Source organism: Cherax quadricarinatus, unplaced genomic scaffold (genome assembly GCF_038502225.1).
Source record: "Cherax quadricarinatus isolate ZL_2023a unplaced genomic scaffold, ASM3850222v1 Contig1292, whole genome shotgun sequence".
Taxonomy (NCBI): Eukaryota; Metazoa; Arthropoda; class Malacostraca; order Decapoda; family Parastacidae; genus Cherax; species Cherax quadricarinatus.
The window spans coordinates 8,777-30,153 of NW_027196318.1; the positions used below are offsets into that span (position 1 = coordinate 8,777).

At 40.5% G+C, this 21,377-nt stretch overlaps 1 protein-coding gene across 1 annotated transcript in view; it reads right to left on the minus strand.

Moving 5' to 3' along the window:
• Positions 1-276: 276 nt before the first annotated feature.
• The window catches only part of LOC128684108 (transcription initiation factor TFIID subunit 8), a 72,547-nt gene continuing 51,446 nt past the window's right edge, over positions 277-21,377 (minus strand). The window contains exon 3 of the mRNA XM_070080938.1: positions 277-496. Coding sequence (XP_069937039.1) covers positions 334-496 — 163 coding nt within the window. The 3' untranslated portion in view covers positions 277-333. The remainder of the gene's footprint in view (positions 497-21,377) is intronic.

The window sequence follows — 21,377 nt, forward strand, 5'->3', positions numbered from 1 at the left end:
ACATGTACCAAATAAAGATGTCTTTGAGAAATATTATTACATTTATAAGAAGTCAAACTTCAAAATTGCATTCCTAGAAGCAATGTGAAACCTCAGTTGTGAATATTTTTTTTAAAGAATTTGTTTATGATTTGGGCTCATTTTGTGTTTCAGGTGTGGAAAAACCATTGAGCACATTTAGTACTAAATCTGACGGACACTGAAAAAAACTGATTAACTTAGGCTATTTGCAAGAAGTCCTTCAGTAAAAATTGGGATAAGCAAAACATGCAACTAACAAAGCTTGTGAATTTTGGGATTTCACTGCACTGTATCAACAGAATAAGTAGAAAACTAACACATGAACTCTTTATCATCGGTGAAGAAAAGGTTCTGAGTGTCACTAGTTTTAGCAGCAAATTTAGTTAATGCTCTCTCTATGTCTCTCTTCTGAGCAGCAGCCTTCTCTCTGATAGCTTCATACTCTGTCACTGGCTGCTTATATGTGTGAGAGAAACTGGAAAAAACAAATTACATATAAATATATGCACTTAGTTATATAAATGTGTTTAATACACTAATCAGAATTATGCTACACATATAACAAATTCAGTAGTAAGAGTGAACTTAAGATGCTTAACCCTTTGAAACTGCTTAAGAAATACCAATTAATGTAAGATCACTGAATCACTTTAAAGTATTAATGCATACTTAAAATTGTACAATTGTTCACTTAGCTACCTCACTCTCTGTACATTAATAAAATACTCCTACTCAGTAACCTACGTCTAGTCCTTAACCCTTTGACTGTTTTGGTCGTATATATACGTCTTACAAGATACAGTGTTTGACGTATATATACTCCTAAATTCTAGCGGCTTCAAATCAAGCAGGAGAAAGCTGGTAGGCCCACATGTCAGAGAATGGGTCTGTGTGGTCAGTGTGCACCATATAAAAAAAATCCTGGAGCACACAGTGCATAATGAGAAAAAAAAACTCAGACCGATTTTTTTAATTAAAATGCTGAATTTGTGGTCTATTTTTGTATAGTATTTATGGTTGTATTCTCGTTTTCTTGGTCTCATTTGATAGAATGGAGAACATATTATAGAAATAGAGGTGATTTTGATTGGTTTTACTATAAAAAGAACCTGGAAATGGAGCTCAAAATAGGGTAAATGTTTGATTTTTGCCGATGTTCAAAAGTAAACAAATGATGTCATTGTCCAATAAATGTCCAACTAGCCATTCTAATATATAGTCATGAATGGGTTGACATTATTTGTACAACTATTACAATATTGCAGTAGTCTGCATAACAGTATATCTTCCATTTTTTGTTTGAATAAAAATTCAAAATAGAAAGCAAGGGGCCTGGAGACGTGACTGATGAACAAATAAAATGTTATTTTAGAGCCAGGAATGTCTGCATTGTTCATTCTGGACCTTATTTTGAAATTGTCATATTTTTTAATTTTCGTGAAATTGGCCAAATTGCAAATTTCTGACCACGTTATTGGGTAGTTGAAATCGGTAAATGGGCAGTTTCTTGTACTCAATCGATAGAAAAAACAGAGTTCTAAAGAAATAGCTATGAGTTTGGTCGACTGGAACAATGGAATTAGCCGAAGATAGGGCTCAAAGTGGGCGAAATCGCCAATTTGTGAATATCACCGAGGTCGCTAACTTTGTGAGAGCGTAATTCCGTCAGTTTTCCATCAAATTTCGTTTTTTTTTGGTGTCATTACAATCGAGAAAAGATTCTCTATCATTTTATAAGAAAAAATAATTTTTTTTTTTTTTTAAATTTTGCGACACCAGGAGACACCTCAGGATTGGGAGTTGCGACAGTCAAGGGGTTAAGCAGTGTATTAGGATTAGTCTGCCCAAAATGCACAGCATGCTGGTGGCTTTCTTTTGTGCTTAACAATATTTATTACATGTAAACTACATTTTGTATGCTGCAGAAAGAAATAAAGTTGTTTTTGTTTGTTTTGACTGTCCATCACGTAAACTATTATTGATGCCAGGGTATATCACATAGGTCTACGTCTTGAGCTCAGCTCACTCAGATAAGCTGTGAACAGTAAATTTTGGCCTAGATCTGAGAGAATGGGTCTGTACAGTGAGCATGCATGGTATAAAAAAAATTTTTGCCTCACACAGTGCATGATGGGAAAAGCAAAACTCTGACCTTGTGTCTGATTTTAAAATAGTGACTGAGTTGTGCTCTTGGATTCAATTCAAGTTTATTCTCTATATTCTTGGATTCAATTCAATTCAAGTTTATTCTCTATAAGGGTTACAATGTGGGGTTTACAGGTTTTGGGTATTGTGTGGTTTACATGTTATAAAATACAGTGGACCCCTGGTTTACGATATTATTTCATTCCAGAAGTATGTTCAGGTGCCAGTACTGACCGAATTTGTTCCCATAAGGAATATTGTGAATTAGATTAGTCCATTTCAGACCCCCAAACATACACATACAAACGCACTTACATAAATACACTTACATAATTGGTCGCATTGGGAGCTGATCGTTAACCGGGGATCCACTGTACTAATTACAGAGGGGGCCACTAGGACACGTAGCATGGCTAGGCATTTCGGGCAGACTTAGATTAATTTTTAACATTAAATCCTTACAGATTATGGTATTAAGGCTAAGTGACTACATCATAATTTGAGAGTTTAGCAATGTGAATGCTTTTGTTTTGGCACAATACAAAGTGTCTATATTGGAGTATCATAGGCAAACTTATGACTAGTTAGGATTTATTATTTTAAGATTAAGATTAGTATTTCTGGGTTTATAGTAGGTGGGTGAGTGTAATTGTGAACCACCAGGTGGTTATCATGTAGTTAGTTGTCAGGGTATATCAGGGAGATAAGATGTTTTCTAACCGTAGTATTGAAAGTGATGAATGTATCTGCAGTTCTAGAGTTTTCAGGTAGGGTGTTCCAGATTTTAGGTCCTTTGAAATACATTGAATTTTTGTAAAGGTTTAGTCGCACACGGGGAATGTCATAGAGATGTTTGTGTCTGGTGTTATGCCTGTGGATCCTGTCACAACTATCAAGAAAGCATTTTAGGTCAAGGTTAATATTGGAATTTAAGGTCCTGTAGATACAGACTGCACAGTAGTAAGTGTGGATGTTCTGAACAGGGAGTAAGTTTAGATCTATGAAGAGTGGGGGGGGGGGGTATGTTGCCAGGGATGGGATTTAGTGATTATTCTTACTGCGGCTTTTTGTTGGGTTATTATTGGCTTTAGGTGTGTTGCTGCAATTGAACCCCAAGCACAGATAGCATAGGTGAGGTATGGATATATAAGTGAATGGTATAGTGTGAGAAGGGCAGTTAGCGGCACGTAGTATTATATCTTGGAGAGGATCCCCACCGTTTTGGATCCTTTTTTTGTTGTGTGTTGGATATGGGTGCTGAAATTTAGGTTGTTGTAGAGGTATAGGCCAAAAAATTTGCCCTCATTATGTCTGGCAATTAGAGTGTTGTCAATCTTAATGTTAAGTTGTGCAACACCTGCTCTGCTACCAAACATAATATAGTAGGTTTTGCCAGTGTTAAGTGTAAGTTTATTGGCTGTCATCCAAGTCGATATTTTGAGCAGCTCCTCATTAACAATGGTGTTGAGGGTGGCAAGATTAGGGTGGGAGATGACATAAGTCGTGTCATCAGCAAAGAGAATGGGTTTCAGGTGTTGGGATATGTTTGGAAGATCATTGATATAAATGAGGAAGAGCAGGGGTCCAAGGGCACTTCCCTGCGGAACTCCAGTATCAAGTGGCCATACTGATGAGGCTGTGTCTTTAATGGTGACATACTGATACCTATTAGAAAGGTAGGATTTAAAATATGCAAGCGCATGGCCTCTTATACCATAGTGGTCAAGTTTGTGGAATAGGATTCCGTGGTCTACTGTGCCAAACGCTTTTCTTAGGTCAATAAAAATTCCTAGCGGATATTCCTTATTTTCCAATGCTGTGTTAAGCAGGTCTAGCATTTTTATAATTGCATCATTAGTGCTTTTATTTTTCCTGAATTCAAATTGGCAGGGGTCGAGTATGTTTTGTGATGTTATAAATGAATATAGTCTCCTGTGCATGAGCTTCTCGAAGATTTTGGATAGCAATGGTAAGTTTGATATTGACCTATAGTTGTTTATGTCTGTAGGGTCACCACCTTTATGTATTGGTGTAACCCTTGCTGTCTTGAGTAGTGTTGGGAAAGTGCTAGTTTCTAGTGACTTGTTAAAAAGTAATGTAATAGCATGCGAAAGGACATGGGCCGCTCGCTTGTACAATAATGGTGGGATGTGAGACAGATTCCCCGAGTTATTTTTAAGTGACTTTATGATCGCGGTGACTTCCTGGGATCAGTTGGTACAAGATAAAAGGAATTTGGGAAATTCCCATCTAGGTAGTCCCCCGGCATGGGCACTGGTACGTGGGATTTTACTGGCGAGATTAGATCCTATGTTTGAGAAGAAGTCGTTTATCTTGTTAGCTGTATCAGTGGGATGCAGTGGTGTTTCATGAGGTTTAGTTAGAACAACATTCTTGTTTTTTTTCAGTTTGTGGGTCCCCAGAATCTGGGAAAGTGTTTTCCAGGTCTTTTTTATATCTCCTCTTGGGTCAGTGAATCTGCTGGAGTAGTACAGTTTGGCTTTCTTTATTAATTTGGTGAGAACTGTTGAATATTGTTTAAGAATATCTTTGTGTATTAAGCCCTGTCTATATTGCTTTTCATATTGGTGTTTCTTATCAATGGATTTCAGAATGCTGCTGGTTAGCCATGGGCAACCAAGCCATTTATTCGTGATCTGTTTAGTTTTTATAGGGCAATGTTTGTTGTATAGTCTAAGTATTTTGTTAAGAAAAATGTCTGTCCAATCGTCAATACCATTGGCATTGGAGAATTCTGTAGACCAGTCAACAATCTCTAGGTCTGCTGTGAAATTCCTTATTCAGGCCTCGTCATGGAGTCTAAATGAAACTTTGTTGTATTCGAGTGGTGGCTTACTAATGTTTGTTAAGAGGAAGGTTGGGTAGTGGTCAGTAGTGCTGTCTGTGATTATCCCTGATTTAAGAGGGGCTAGTATATTGGTCCATATGCGGTCTATTATGGTTGCACTTCTCTCAGTCAGCCTGGTTGGTTTAGTTATTGTTGGTATGAGAAGTGTGTTGTTCATAGAGTTGATGAAATCAGTTGCAGTCTGATCATCTGGTAAGTCAAGATTGATAATGAAGTCTCCAGCTAAGAGAAGGTGGTGCTTGTTCATTTGTCTGTTTGTTATTAGTGACTTTAGTTTCTCACTGAAGTTTGGGATGTTTGTGTGGGGTATCCGGTATATGGCACTGACTGTTATAGGCGTCTTGAGGTTTTTTACAGTAAAATTAGCAAAAATGTATTTCCCATATTCATTCTTAAAGCAATTAGTGCTAATACAAGATAGTTGGTTAGAGTAATAGATTGCAGTACCACCCCCAACTTGGTATGGTCTGCAGTTGTGGATTGCTGTGTATCCTGGTAGTGGGTAGATATCAATTGTGTCCTGCTTAAGCCAGGTCTCAGTAAGAATAATGCAGGAGAAGTGTGTCTTTAGTGACTCAAGGAGTGCCAGGAGGTCATCATAGTGTTTGCTTAAGGACCTGATGTTGTAGTTAAGAACAGATAGACTTTGAGCAGTGTTCAGGATAGTGCTGGCTTGTGATGCTGTGTAATAAAGGCAGTTACTTTCCAATAAGTTTTGATTGTGTGTTAGATTATGGAGGTTTAGATCAGGGTCAACGTGATCATTCATCTTTTAGGTTTAAATAGTGGTTGTTTATATCCTGTATTATGGCTTTTATGATTTTATTGGCTGTTTCTGGGTATCAACTGACAGAATCGAAGGCAACCACCACAACCATCACCACCACTAGCCCCAACACAACCATCACCACCACTAGCCCTACCACAACCATCACCACTACTAGCCCCACCACAACCATCACCACCACTAGCCCCACCACAACCACCACAACCATCAATCACACAACCAAAGTCACAGATTCAGTAGCTACCACCAGAGAAAGTCTGGGATTGGCAGGAAGATGCAACATTTGTGCCAAATCCCCATCAATCTGATAATATGAACAGTGGAATTTTGTTGAATTGTACCATAGCCAAAGACTCTAATAAACTGGATTTCTTTGAATTGTATTATGAACTGACACAAACCAACAATTATTACCCATATACAGTGGAACCTCAGGTTATGAATTTAATCCGTTCCGTGGACTTGTTTGTATGCTGGGTCAATTTTCCTCATTTAAATCAACTGAAATGCAATTAATTCGTACTAGCCGAATTCCTTCTCTCAGGAGGCATGACAAAATAACCCTAATATCAACTCTATGGCTTATTTATCTCTCGCAATTAATTTAATATGACATAATAAACAATATAAATAACATAGAAACCTGATATACACTCTAGAATGAATAAAATATGTCATTACATGGATGGCGGAGGGAGGAGGATTGTGGTCGGGAGTGGTCGCGCATTCTCGCTATGAAAATGTCAGAGGTGTTATAAGAGAAAACGGAGTTTGTGAGGCTAACTGAATTAGACCTGGTGTACATACAGCATTTACATACCTTGGAGAAGAAATGCAGAGTGGCATATCTTGTCAGGAGTTCACACTTAAGAACTGCCCCTAAAGGAAGGTTCCTTGATGATAATGAGGGGCTCTTGATTTAGGGAATTGGATCTGTGCTCCAGTTCCCCAAATTAAGCCTGAATATCTTCTCCCCCCAGGCACTGTATAATCCTATGGGTTTAGCACTTCCCCCTTGATTATAATAATAATAATAATAATCTTAAGAACTGCTATGTACAATTTTTAAGTTTATCTCACTACACTACATATCTCCTGTGAACTGTTTCTCCGTCAACCATCTCAACCGCAGCTTTTCCATCTTTTCACTGACAGAGGTCCACTGCTTAGAAATTACTGTAACACCCTTGCTAGTGCTATAGCCTTTATAGACTCCTGCTTTGGTATTATACATATAGAGGAGCTACGCTTGTACTCAACTCACTAAGTCCTCAACCCTTGTACCCAGTTTATGCTTATTAATCATTTCTTGCATTAATTCCATGCAAATCATCCTCATTTTCTTCTCGGCACTGTCCATTGCACTTGCTTTCTTAAGACCCATTGTCAGAAGAAAGAAATCTGGCTAATTAACTGCACAAAACGTAAGGAAATCACGAGAATTCCTTGCACCGCAAGGGTAGCTCTGTAAGCACATGTGCACTGGTGACCATTGTTTTGATTGACACTGCTATCTGGTGGTGGTGCTGTCAAACTAAATTATATGCAGTACGTACATACATGTTTTTTTTTATTAACACACTGGCCGATTCCCACCAAGGCAAAGTGGCCCGAAAAAAGAAAAACTTTCACCATCATTCACTCCATCACTGTCTTGCCAGAAGGGTGCTTTACACTACAATTTTTAAACTGCAACATTAACACCCCTCCTTCAGAGTGCAGCCACTGTACTTCCCATCTCCAGGACTCAAGTCCGGCCTGCTGGTTTCCCTGAATCCCTTCATAAATGTTACTTTGCTCACACTCCAACAGCACGTTAAGTATTAAAAACCATTTGTCTCCATTCACTCCTATCAAACACACACACGCATAAACCATACCCCCGGCCAAGCCCCTCGCACACAAAACCTCCTTTACCCCCTCCCTCCAACCCTTCCTAGGTCGACCCCTACCCCGCCTTCCTTCCACTACAGACTGATACACTCTTGAAGTCATTCTGTTTCACTCCATTCTCTCTACATGTCCGAACCACTTCAACAACCCTTCCTCAGCCCACTGGACAACAGTTTTTGTAATCCCGCACCTCCTCCTAACTTCCAAACTACGAATTCTCTGCATTATATTCACACCACACATTGCCCTCAGACATGACATCTCCACTGCCTCCAGCCTTCTCCTTGCTGCAACATTCATCACCCATGCTTCACACCCATATAAGAGCATTGGTAAAACTATACTCTCATACATTCCCCTCTTTGCCTCCAAGGACAAAGTTCTTTGTCTCCACAGACTCCTAAGTGCACCACTCACCCTTTTCCCCTCATCAATTCTATGATTCACCTCATCTTTCATAGACCCATCCGCTGACACGTTCACTCCCAAATATCTAAATACATTTACCTCTTCCATACTCTCTCCCTCCAATCTGATATCCAATCTTTCATCACCTAATCTTTCTGTTATCCTCATAACCTTACTCATTCCTGTATTCACTTTTAATTTTCTTCTTTTGCATACCCTACCAAATTCATCCAGCAACCTCTGCAACTTCTCTTCAGAATCTCCCAAGAGCACAGTGTCATCAGCAAAGAGCAACTGTGACAACTCCCACTTCATGTGTGATTCTTTATCTTTTAACTCCACGCCTCTTGCCAAGACCCTCGCATTTACTTCTCTTACAACCCCATCTATAAATATACAGTAGGGACCCACTTATACGGCGGGTTAGGTTCCAAGCTGTCGCCAGAAAGCAGACATCGCCGGAAGGCAGAACGCCATTTTTTTTCCATTTATAAATGCATATAAATGCCAGACAACAAGTTTACACTAAATTATATTAAGTTAGTAATAGAACCAGGCATTAAAAACACACAAAGTAAAATACATTCACAGTAAATTCATTACTTAAAATATTTGTAATCTAAATGTAGGGAGAGAGGTGAATAGCACTTATCTGTAGGAAGTCAGGTGCAGGTAGCCCAGGTGTAGGTAGCCCTGGCTCCCCGTCTCATACTTAATACAGTGGACCCTCACCTAACGATATTAATTGGTACCCGAGAACGAATATCGTTAGGCGAGTTTTTTAGCGTTAGCCGAGGCAAAATGTTAGCATTAAAATGTATTGTTAGGCGAATTTAACGTTATGCGATGCGTTCGTTAGGCGAGGGTCCACTGTATACAATATTTAAAACATCCCAGAGAAGTAAAATACACATACAGTACACTCATTATTTACCTTAAAATATGTGTAGTCTTAATATAGGAAGAGAGGTGAGTAGTATTTATTTGTAGGGAGTCAGTGTAGGTAGCCAGTAGGTGTAGCCCACCTGGGCTACACCTACCGGCTACCTACACTGTGGCCCAGACCCATACAGTGGACCCCCGGTATTCGATGGCATCGGTATTCGATAAATCCTGTATTCGATGCATTATATCGCAAAAAAATTTCCTCGGTATTCGGTTGAAAACCCGGTATTCGATACGATTTGTACGAGACCTGTCCACATGTGGCCTGAACTGCCCCTTGTGTGCCAGTGCTTACAAGCCAGCCAGTGTGCGCGCATCTAAGGATACATTCGGTACATTCCGTATTATCCATATTATCACTGTGTTTGGTGCTTGTTTCTGCAAAATAAGTCACCATGGGCCCCAAGAAAGCTTCTAGTGCCAACCCTGTGGTAAAAAGGGTGAGAATTAGTATAGAAATTAAGAAAGATTTTGAAGGGTTTGAGGCTAACCCTGAGAAGCCTATACCAGTTGTGGAATACATTGTGCCTACTTCAAAAATTAAGGAAATGTGTGCACAGTGGGTTGAAGTGCAAACCTTTATGGATGAAAATCACCCTAAAACAGCTATTACAATGACAATGTTGTGGCCCATTTTAGACAAATCGTAAAGGAACGGGAGGTACAGAGCTCTATGGACAGATTTGTTGTGCGACAGAGGTCCAGTGACTCTCAAGCTGGTCCTAGTGGCATTAAAAGAAGAAGGGAAGTAATCCTGGAAAAGGACTTGCTACCTCAAGTCCTAATGGAAGGGGATTCCCCTTCTAAACACTAACACCTCTCCCCTCCTCCCATCCCATCAATCATCACCAGATCTTCATTAAAGGTAAGTGTCAATTATTTTATTGTTATTGTAATTATTCTATTGCATTAAACTTAATATTTCATGTAGTAAAATTTTTTTTTTCATACTTTTGGGTGTCTTGCACGGATTAACTTGATTTCCATTATTTCTTATGAGGAAAATTTATTCGTTTTTCGATATTATCGGTATTCGATGAGCTCTCAGGAACGGATTAATATCGAATACCGGGGGTCCACTGTATTATTAACATGGACATAACTTGTTCACTGAATTTAATAATTTCTAACAACTACCTTTAGATGCCATCATAAACGAAGGTAGAAGTAATAACTAATTCATGCCGAAAATTGTAAACAAAAGTGGAGTGAGGGAGTGGCTGGGTCAAATGCAGATTCATACACATTTTCTCTGATGGCTGAACAGAGAAAACGTAATGTCCCTCCACCCGGCTACCACACAGCTCCACAAGTATTATTATCAGAGCACACATAAAATAGGCAATAAATGCCAGACAACAAGTTTACACTAACTTATATTAAGTTAGCAATAAAAACAGGCATTAAAAACAATAAAAGGTAAGATACACACATGGTACACTTATTACAGTGGACCCCCGGTTCGCAATGCTATCGGTATCCGATAAATCCGGTAACTGATGCATTATATCGCAGAAAATTTGCCTCGCTTCCCGATACAAAACCTGGTATGTATGATGGAAAGATGCTTCTTAACATACAACAAAAATAAAAAAGACGGATGATAAATAAGGGAGTTCACTTCTCAGCTATTAGCCATCTCTTTGCAGTATATTTTCGTATGGTTTTTATGGTTGTATTCGCATTTTTTTGGACTCATTTGATAGAACAGAAGATATATTACAGAAATAGACATGATTTTGATTGCTTTCATGACAAAAAGTACCGGAAATGTTCGATTTTTGCATCAGTCAAGTTGGTTAATTTTATTAAGCGTATTCTAACCTAACTACTCTGTAATCTGGCAAACTCAGTAATCCAGCACATTACAGGTCCCAATGATGCCGGATTTGTGATGGAGGACCTGTACTGCTATCACTGACTGCATGTGGTAACACCCAATACTGCTATCACTGACTATGTGGTAACACCCAATACTGCTATCACTAACTGCATGTGGTAACACCCAATACTGCTATCACTGACTGTATGTGGTAACACCCAATACTGCTATCACTGACTGTATGTGGTAACACCCAATACTGCTATCACTAACTGCATGTGGTAACACCCAATACTGCTATCACTGACTGCATGTGGTAACACCCAATACTGCTATCACTGACTGCATGTGGTAACACCCAATACTGCTATCACTAACCGCATGTGATGAAATTGAGACACATGTGCAACATCTGGGTATCTTTATTGTAGACGTTTCGCCATCCAGTGGCTTTATCAATACAAATTCCAGGACATAACTTGAAGACAGGAGAACTATGTACAGAAGATGAGGTAATCAGTCCCTCAACCTAGCAGTAGGTGCGAAGAGCACCTGGGTGGCGAAACGTCTACAATAAAGATACCCAGATGTTGCACATTTGTCTCAATTTCATCTTGTCGGTATTTTATACCATTCTTGTACAACTGCATGTGGTAACACCCAATACTGCTATCAATGACTGCATGTGGTAACACCCAATACTGCTATCACTAACTGCGTGTGGTAATACCCAATACTGCTATCACTAACTGAATGTGGTAACACCCGATACTGCTATCACTGACTGCATGTGTCAACACCCAATACTGCTATCACTAACTGTGTGTGGTAATACCCAATACTGCTATCACTGACTGCATGTGGTAACACCCAATACTGCTATCACTGACTGCATGTGGTAACACCCAATACTGCTATCACTGACTGCATGTGGTAACACCCAATACTGCTATCACTAATTGTATGTGGTAACACCCAATACTGCCATCACTGACTGCATGTGGTAACACCCAATACTGCTATCACTAACTGCATGTGGTAACACCCAATACTGCTATCACTGACTGCATGTGGTAACACCCAATACTGCTATCACTGACTGCATATGGTAACACCCAATACTGCCATTACTGACTGCATGTGGTAACACCCAATACTGCTATCACTGACTGCATGTGGTAAAACCCAATACTGCTATCGCTAACTGCATGTGGTAACACCCAATACTTCTATCACTGACTGCATGTGGTAACACCCAATACTTCTATCACTGACTGCATGTGGTAACACCCAATACTGCTATCACTAACTGCATGTGGTAACACCCAATACTGATATCACTGACTGCATGTGGTAACACCCAATACTGCTATCACTGACTGCATGTGGTAACACCCAATACTTCTATCACTGACTGCATGTGGTAACACCCAATACTGCTATCACTGACTGCATGTGGTAACACCCAATACTGCTATCACTGACTGCATGTGGTAACACCCAATACTGCTATCACTAATTGTATGTGGTAACACCCAATACTGCCATCACTGACTGCATGTGGTAACACCCAATACTGCTATCACTAACTGCATGTGGTAACACCCAATACTGCTATCACTGACTGCATGTGGTAACACCCAATACTGCTATCACTGACTGCATATGGTAACACCCAATACTGCCATTACTGACTGCATGTGGTAACACCCAATACTGCTATCACTGACTGCATGTGGTAACACCCAATACTGCTATCGCTAACTGCATGTGGTAACACCCAATACTTCTATCACTGACTGCATGTGGTAACACCCAATACTTCTATCACTGACTGCATGTGGTAACACCCAATACTGCTATCGCTAACTGCATGTGGTAACACCCAATACTGCTATCACTGACTGCATGTGGTAACACCCAATACTGCTATCACTGACTGCATGTGGTAACACCCAATACTTCTATCACTGACTGCATGTGGTAACACCCAATACTGCTATCACTAACTGCATATGGTAACACCTAATACTGCCATCACTGACTGCATGTGGTAACACCCAATACTGCTATCACTAACTTTGGGTGGCCCGGTGGCCTGGTGGCTAAAGCTCCCGCTTCACACACGGAGGGCCCGGGTTCGATTCCCGGCGGGTGGAAACATTTCGACACATTTCCTTACACCTGTTGTCCTGTTCACCTAGCAGCAAATAGGTACCTGGGTGTTAGTCGACTGGTGTGGGTCGCATCCTGGGGGACAAGATTAAGGACCCCAATGGAAATAAGTTAGACAGTCCTCGATGACGCACTGACTTTCTTGGGTTATCCTGGGTGGCTAACCCTCCGGGGTTAAAAATCCGAACGAAATCTTATCTCTCTTATCTCTAACTGCATGTGGTAGCACCCAATACTTCTATCACTGACTGCATATGGTAACACCCAATACTGCTATCGTCGATAGCATGTGGTAACACCCAATACTGCTATCACTAACTGCATGTGGTAACACCCAATACTTCTATCACTGACTGCATGTGGTAACACCCAATACTGCTATCACTAACTGTATGTGGTAACACCCAATACTGCTATCACTAACTGCATGTGGTAACACTCAATACTGCTATCACTGATTGCATGTGTTAACACCTAATACTGCTATCACTGACTGCATGTGGTAACACCCAATACTGCTATCACTAACTGTATGTGGTAACACCCAATAGTGCTATCACTGACTGCATGTGTTAACACCTAATACTGCTATCACTGACTGCATGTGGTAACACCCAATACTGCTATCACTGACTGCATGTGGTAACACCCAATACTGCTATCACTGACTGCATGTGGTAACACCCAATACTGCTATCACTGACTGCATGTGGTAACACCCAATACTGCTATCACTGACTGCATGTGGTAACAGCCAATACTGCTATCACTAACTGCATGTGGTAACACCCAATACTGCTATCACTAACTGCATGTGGTAACACCCAATACTGCTATCACTAACTGCATGTGGTAACACCCAATACTGCTATCACTAACTGCATGTGGTAACACCCAATACTGCTATCACTAACTGCATGTGGTAACACCCAATACTGCTATCACTGACTGCATGTGGTAACACCCAATACTGCTATCACTGACTGCATGTGGTAACACCCAATACTGCTATCACTGACTGCATGTGGTAACACCTAATACTGCTATCACTGACTGCATGTGGTAACAACCAATACTGCTATCACTAACTGCATGTGGTAACACCCAATACTGCTATCACTGACTGCATGTGGTAACACCCAATACTGCTATCACTGACTGCATGTGGTAACACCCAATACTGCTATCACTGACTGCATGTGGTAACACCCAATACTGCTATCACTGACTGCATGTGGTAACACCTAATACTGCTATCACTGACTGCATGTGGTAACACCCAATACTGCTATCACTGACTGCATGTGGTAACACCTAATACTGCTATCACTGACTGCATGTGGTAACACCCAATACTGCCATTACCAGGTTAACAATCTTAAACTTCACGCCTTCATAATTTCACAAGTAATGAACCGATATTATTATTTTTGGTGTTATTAACTTCAGAAAATTGTGCTCTTTCAGATCTTTTTCAAAATTGTGACATAGAGGCATCTAATTTCTATAGTTTAGTAGCTAAAAAATTTGAAAAGTTTTTTGTTCCTGGTAGGTTAACTGTGTAGTATTTAACCCTTTCATTGCCGTGACCTCTGAAATTAAAAGTGCTTGTATTGGGATTTAAAAAAATTATCTTCTAAAATGGTAGAGAATCTTTTTCTAAAGATAATGACACTTAAAATGAAAAATTTGATGGAAAACTTATGGAATTACACAAGAGCCAAGTTGGCAGTCTGCTGAATTTGAGTTCTATTTTTGAAGAAATTCCAAAGCTTCAATTTGAAACAATTTTTAGCTATTTTGCATAAGCTTTACATTCTATTGATTGACCACAAGAAACTGCCCATTCAACTATCAGAACTACCCTTTGTCCACAAAAGTTAGTAACTGGCCTATTTTACACAAAATTCAGGAAATTCCATTTTAAAAAATGGAGTCAAAAATAAACACTGTAAGCATTGCAGTAACTAAAGTAACCTTTCTTCCATTCATTAATCACATCCCCAGGATTCTCTTATATAACCACTGCCTGCCATCATCACACAAAAAAATTAAAGTTTTATTCTATTTCTTGGAAAATAAAATAAAATTAAGAATGATTGGTCATGGTTTAGACCATTCCAATAATTCAAGCATACATGTACCTAGTTAAAACCCCTAAGACAGACTGAGAGGGGCCCTACCTATGCTCAGGAAAATTACCAAAACTTGGAAATTTCAGCCAATTTAGGCCCTATTTCAAGTTACCTCCAGTCTGAAACTGATCAAAATAATTTCTATTTCACTAGTATGTCTTCCATTCTATCAACTGATACCATAAAACCAACCCCAGAAAACACATTAAAGCCACTTTTTTAACCCGTAAACGGTCCAAACGTATACAGTGGACCCCCACATACCGATGGCATCACATAACGATTAATTCGCATACCGCTTGCTTTAATCGCAAAAATTTTGCCTCGCATACCGCTTAAAAACCCGCTCACCGATTTTCGTCCAAGACGCGTCCAATGTGCGCCCTCAGCCAGCCTCACATGTGCCGCCGGTGGCATTGTTTACCAGCCAGCCTCCGCAGTAACATCCAAGCATACAATCGGAATATTTCGTATTATTACAGTGTTTTCGGTGCTGTTTCTGGAAAATAAGTGACCATGGGCCCCAAGAAAGCTTCTAGTGCCAACCCTACACCAATAAGGGTGAGAATTCCAATAGAGATGAAGAAAGAGATCATTGATAAGTATGAAAGTGGAGTGCGTATCGCCGACCTGGTCAGGTTGTACAAGAAACCCCAATCAACCATCGCTACTATTGGTGGTACAGCTGCTGCTGCTGCTGCACTGTCAGCTGCTGCTGCTGCTGTAGCATCGTCTGCTGCTGCTGTAGCATCGTCTGCTGCTGCTGCTGCTGTAGCATCATCTGCTGCTGCTGTAACATCGTCTGTTGCTGCTGTAGCATCGTCTGCTGCTGCTGCTGCTGTAGCATCGTCTGCTGCTGCTGTAACATCGTCTGTTGCTGCTGTAGCATCGTCTGCTGCTGCTGTAGCATCGTCTGCTGCTGCTGTAGCATCGTCTGCTGCTGCTGCTGCTGCTGTAGCATCGTCTGCTGCTGCTGTAACATCGTCTGTTGCTGCTGTAGCATCGTCTGCTGCTGCTGCTGCTGTAGCATCGTCTGCTGCTGCTGTAGCATTGTCTGTTGCTGCTGTAGCATCGTCTGTTGCTGCTGTAGCATCGTCTGTTGCTGCTGTACCACCGTCAGCTGCTGCTGCTGCTGTAACACCGTTGTTGGTGTGGCTTATTGAGAATACCAAGAAACAATTAACCCCAGAGGATTTGCCACCCAGGATAACCCAAAAAAGTCAGTGTCATCGAAGACTGTCTAACTTATTTCCATTGGGGTCCTTAATCTTGTCTCCCAGGATGCAACCCACACAAGTCGACTAACACCCAGGTGAACAGGAAAAAATGCCTGGAACTAGTGCTCATATTGGTGAATTTAAAGCCAGCAAAGGTTGGTTTGAGAGATTTAAGAATCGTAGTGGCATACACAGTGTGATAAGGCCTCTTCTGGAAGAAAATGCCAAACAGGACCTACAGTACTCAGGAGGAAAAGGCACTCCCAGGACAGTGTCTCATCAGTCATTGCTGCATCTTCAATAAAGGTAAGTGTCATTTATTCTTCATTTAGTAGACTAGTACATGCACAATATATACTGTGCATGTACTACTCTACTATTGTGCATGTATCCTTCTCTTTGTGTGTAGGAAAATGTATATTTCATGTGGTAAAAATTTTTTTTTCATACTTTTGGGTGTCTTGCACGGATTAATTTGATTTCCATTATTTCTTATGGGGAAAATTCATTCGCATACCGATTATTTCGCATAACAATGAGCCCTCTTGCACGGATTAAAATCGTTATGCGGGGGTCCACTGTATATACATTTTTTCAACATTTGAAAGTATGTAAAAAAGTAGTTTGATCTTTTTTTTATATATATTTGAAAACGAGTAAAAAAGTAGATCTTTTTTTTTTTTTACATTTGAAAACGTGTAAAAAAACGTAGATCTACTTTTGGAGCACTACGCATATGAACATTGATCTGCTTGGACCATTTATGGGTTAAACCAAACACAAGATCAGATGTCTGCTTTTCCCATCAAGTTCTACGTGGGGCAGGATTTACTTTAAACTGTGCATACTCACTATACAGATCCGTTCTCTGATGTCTAGGTCAAAATTTACTGCTCAGAGTTTAACCCTTAACCCTTTGAGGGTCAACAGGCCCTCTCCGAGACTCGTTCTCAGGGTCGGCCAAATTTAAGAAAAAAAAAAAATAATTTTTTCTTATGAAAAGATAGAGAATCTTTTCCCAATCATAATGACACCAAAATTATGAAATTTGATGGAAAACTTACGGAATTATGCTCTCGCGAAGTTAGCGGTCTCTGCGATGTTTACGCATCGGCGATTTTGCCCACTTTGAGCCCCATTTTCGGCCAATTTCACTGCACTAGTCGACAGAAAACATAAATATTTTGCTAGAACTCCATTTTTTCTATCGAATGAGTGCAAGAAACCACCCATTTACCAATTTTAACTATCCAGTACAGTGGTCAGAATTTAGCAATTTTGCCAATTTCACACAAATTTCAAAAGATGCCAATTTCCGAATAGGGTCCAGAATAAACAAGAAAGACATTCCTGGCACTAAAATGACATTTCCTCTGTTCATTAGTCACATCTCAAGGCCCCTCTTACATTCTTTTGCTTTCCACTTTGAATTTTTATTCTCACAAAAAATAGAAGATTTACTGTTATGCAAACTACTGCATTAGTGTAAAAAATGGTATAAATAATATTGGCGCACTTGCAAAAGAATATTAGACTCACCAGTTGACGTGTATTGGACGCTTGGCATGATTTGTTTACTTTTGAACTTTGGTAAAAATCGAACATTTCTGCTACTTTGAGCTCAATTTCAAGGTACTTTTCATTGTAAAACCAGTCAAAATCATCTCAATTTCTATGATATGCCTTCCATTCTATAAAATGAGACCAGGAAAACTAGAATACAACAATAAATACCATACTAAAATACAGTGCAAAGTCGCTGTTTTATTCCAAAAAATCGCTGTTTTATTCCCCAAAAAACGGTCAAAGTTTTTTTTTTCTCATTATGCACTGTGTGCTGCAGGATTTTTTTTATACTGTGCACACTGACCACATAGACCCATTCTTTCATATGTAGGCCTACCAGCTTTCTCCAACTAGATTTGAGGGCGCTAGAATTTAGGCGTACTAGTACGTCAAAAACCCTGGGTCGTAAGCTGTACTAGTACTGCCGAAACCCTCAAAGGGTTAACCCGTAAACGGTCCAAACGTATATATACGTTCACTACCGTACTGCCCCAACTTTTTTGAGAAAAAAAACACTTGTTTTTAATAGGAAAAAAAGAGCATATGGTACCCAGGCATCCTCAATTATTTTAATATGGCGCACAGTGAGTGCTCACACCCATTCTCACATGTCTAGGTGACTCAGGCTTATCGTGGCACTGTTAAATGTAGGACACATAAAACGTATATATACGTTTGGGGCACTAGCGGTAAAAATGTATATATACGTTTGGACCATTTACGGGTTAAACGGTCCCAATGTATAAATACGTTCTCTCAAACAGTGCCCCAAACATATATATACATTTCATTTTTCATTCATTCAAAATTGGCGCGACAGGCCTGAGTCACCTAGACATGAGAGAATGGGTGTGCGCACTCAGTGTGCTCCATATGAAAAAAATCGGGGATGCCTGGGTACCACATGGTAGGTCCAGTTACATTCAGTTCCATCTTGGGTCAGCATCTTGGCACATCCTCGTGATTCACTCACACATCGTCGTATTAACACTCTACTATTTGAGGAAAGTGATATAGATCATGAGTTTAGTGGATTTGACACCAATGGGGCCAGTAATATTCAAGGAATTAGTGAAAATGTCGATGATAACCCAGATGACCCTCAGCCCATCACCTCTGGGGTAGCCACACCTGTCCTTGGGCCAAACGCCTCTGGGGTAGCCAGTGTGGCCACAGCAGACCCTAGGCCAAGCACTTCTGGGGTGGCCAGTGTGGCCACACAAGACCCTGGGCCAAGCACCTCTAGAGTGGCGAGTGTTACACATAGGCAACTTCGCAAGAGGAAACTATCAATTTCCCGGTGTTTTAGTGATAGTGAAAGCGATGAAAGTGATGTTGAGATTGATCTTATGCCATTCGAAGATTCGTCTAGTGATAGTGAAGTTCATTATTCACCAGTGAAGCGTACTTTTAGGCAGCGGCATCTATCTTCAGGCAGTGTGTCATATGCAATCCCAAGGGTCATGGCAGGTCAGGATCCAAAACCCTGGCCACTGATAGTGAAAGTGATCATGAAGGCGAGTAGTATGTGGGATGGAGGAAGTAGTAGTGGGTGGCACAGTGCCTGGACCACATGGCGCGGTGGGTGGACAGACAAAGGACCGCCCGGCATCCCCTCACCCATGTGCTGCCTCCATTCCTGTCCCTCCTCCTGCTCCCCCTCGCCCCATGCCACAGGTCCACCCTGCACCATATGATCGTGAGTGGAACTGGACACAAAGTATATTCATGCCACAGTCTTGTGATTTTGATGCAAGTGGAAGAGGTATCCAGCCAGAATGTCCCCTAACAAATGAGTCTACAGAGTTAGACTATTTCCAGTTATACTTTGATGAGCCTATAATGAACTTGATAGTGACCCAGACAAACAATTATTACTGATATGTCATGGACAACATAGCAGAGGTTGGAGAATCGTCACGGCTGCACAGGTGGAAAGACACAACAGTGGCTGAAATCTATTTATTCCTTGCCACTGCCATCCTTATGCCACATATCTATAAGAACAATATACGTTGTTACTGGTCCACAGACCACTTCATCAGTACTCCAGTTTTCCGTGACCTCCTTCCCTGCAACAGATTCACTCTGTTGCTACGAATGTTGCACTTCTCAAGACAGAAATACGCCAAATAGAAATGACCTTCTACACAAAATCCAGGAAGTGTTTATGTATTTGAAGCAGAAATTCAGTGCATACTTTTATTCCTTCAAGAACATTGTTGTTGATGAGTCCTTGATTCTGTTCAAGGGATGCCTGTTACTGTATACACCGGGAGAAAGACACTCGATGATGACAGATGGATGTTGGGCATTTCCGGTGATGTTCGCAGGATGATGGAACCATACCTTGGCAAGGGCCATACATTGTACGCTGACAACTGGTATACAAACCCTATGCTTGCTGATTTCCTACATGTGAGCAATATTGATATATGTGGAACAGTGAGAAGGAATAGAAAACATATGCCAAGGTTCAGTGGAGGCAGTGTTGAATGTGCAGTGCAAGTGTTTCATGCTAATGACATCATGGCACTGACGTGGCATGACAAACAGGATGTGACATTGCTGTCAACCATCCACAAAAACGAGATGGTACAAAGAGACAGACTGAGCAGGTTCAACAATGAACCTATTGTAAAGCCAGCTGCTGTCGTGGACTATACGTACAATATGCGACTAGTTGGTAAGTGTGACATGATGATAGGGTTTGTTGACCGTGTACGTAGGAGTCGCAAGTGGTATATAAAACTGCTTTTTCACCTTGTAGATGCTGCAGTGCTCAATACATTCAATATGTATGAAATAAAGACTGAAAAATGACAACGTTTTGCAGAATTCCCTCTGAATGTTGTCAAACAGATAGCAAGAAAGTATGGTACCACACTTGCACCTGCCCCTCAACAGCAACTTGTCCCACAACCACAGCCAGTGGGGGAAGTGCCAGACTGAACCACTCCTAACCGACACTATCTGGTACCAATACCACCTACCCCAAAGAAGAAGAATTCCCAGAAAAAGTGTGCTGTGTGTGCTACCACCAAAAAAATGACCCCAACAGCGGAAGGACACATGATTCATTTGTCACCAGTGTGGGGTGGCACTCTGAATGAATCCATGCTTCATGGAGTATCATAGATAATAGAATATGATTCAGCCAGGTGTGCAAAATCATCTGTCAGTGTGTACATGTGTGTGTATGACACTATGATAATAATTTCGTATATAATATTGGTGTATAAACAACTGGCACTGAAATCAAAAGATTTACTATAAAACATAATTATCATATTGTGAAAATCAAGAAAATGAAAAAAATGGAAGAAAACGGTATATATTTAGAATTTCTGCAAGTGCTCCATGTTGCCGCCAGGTGATCACCAAGTGCCAACTT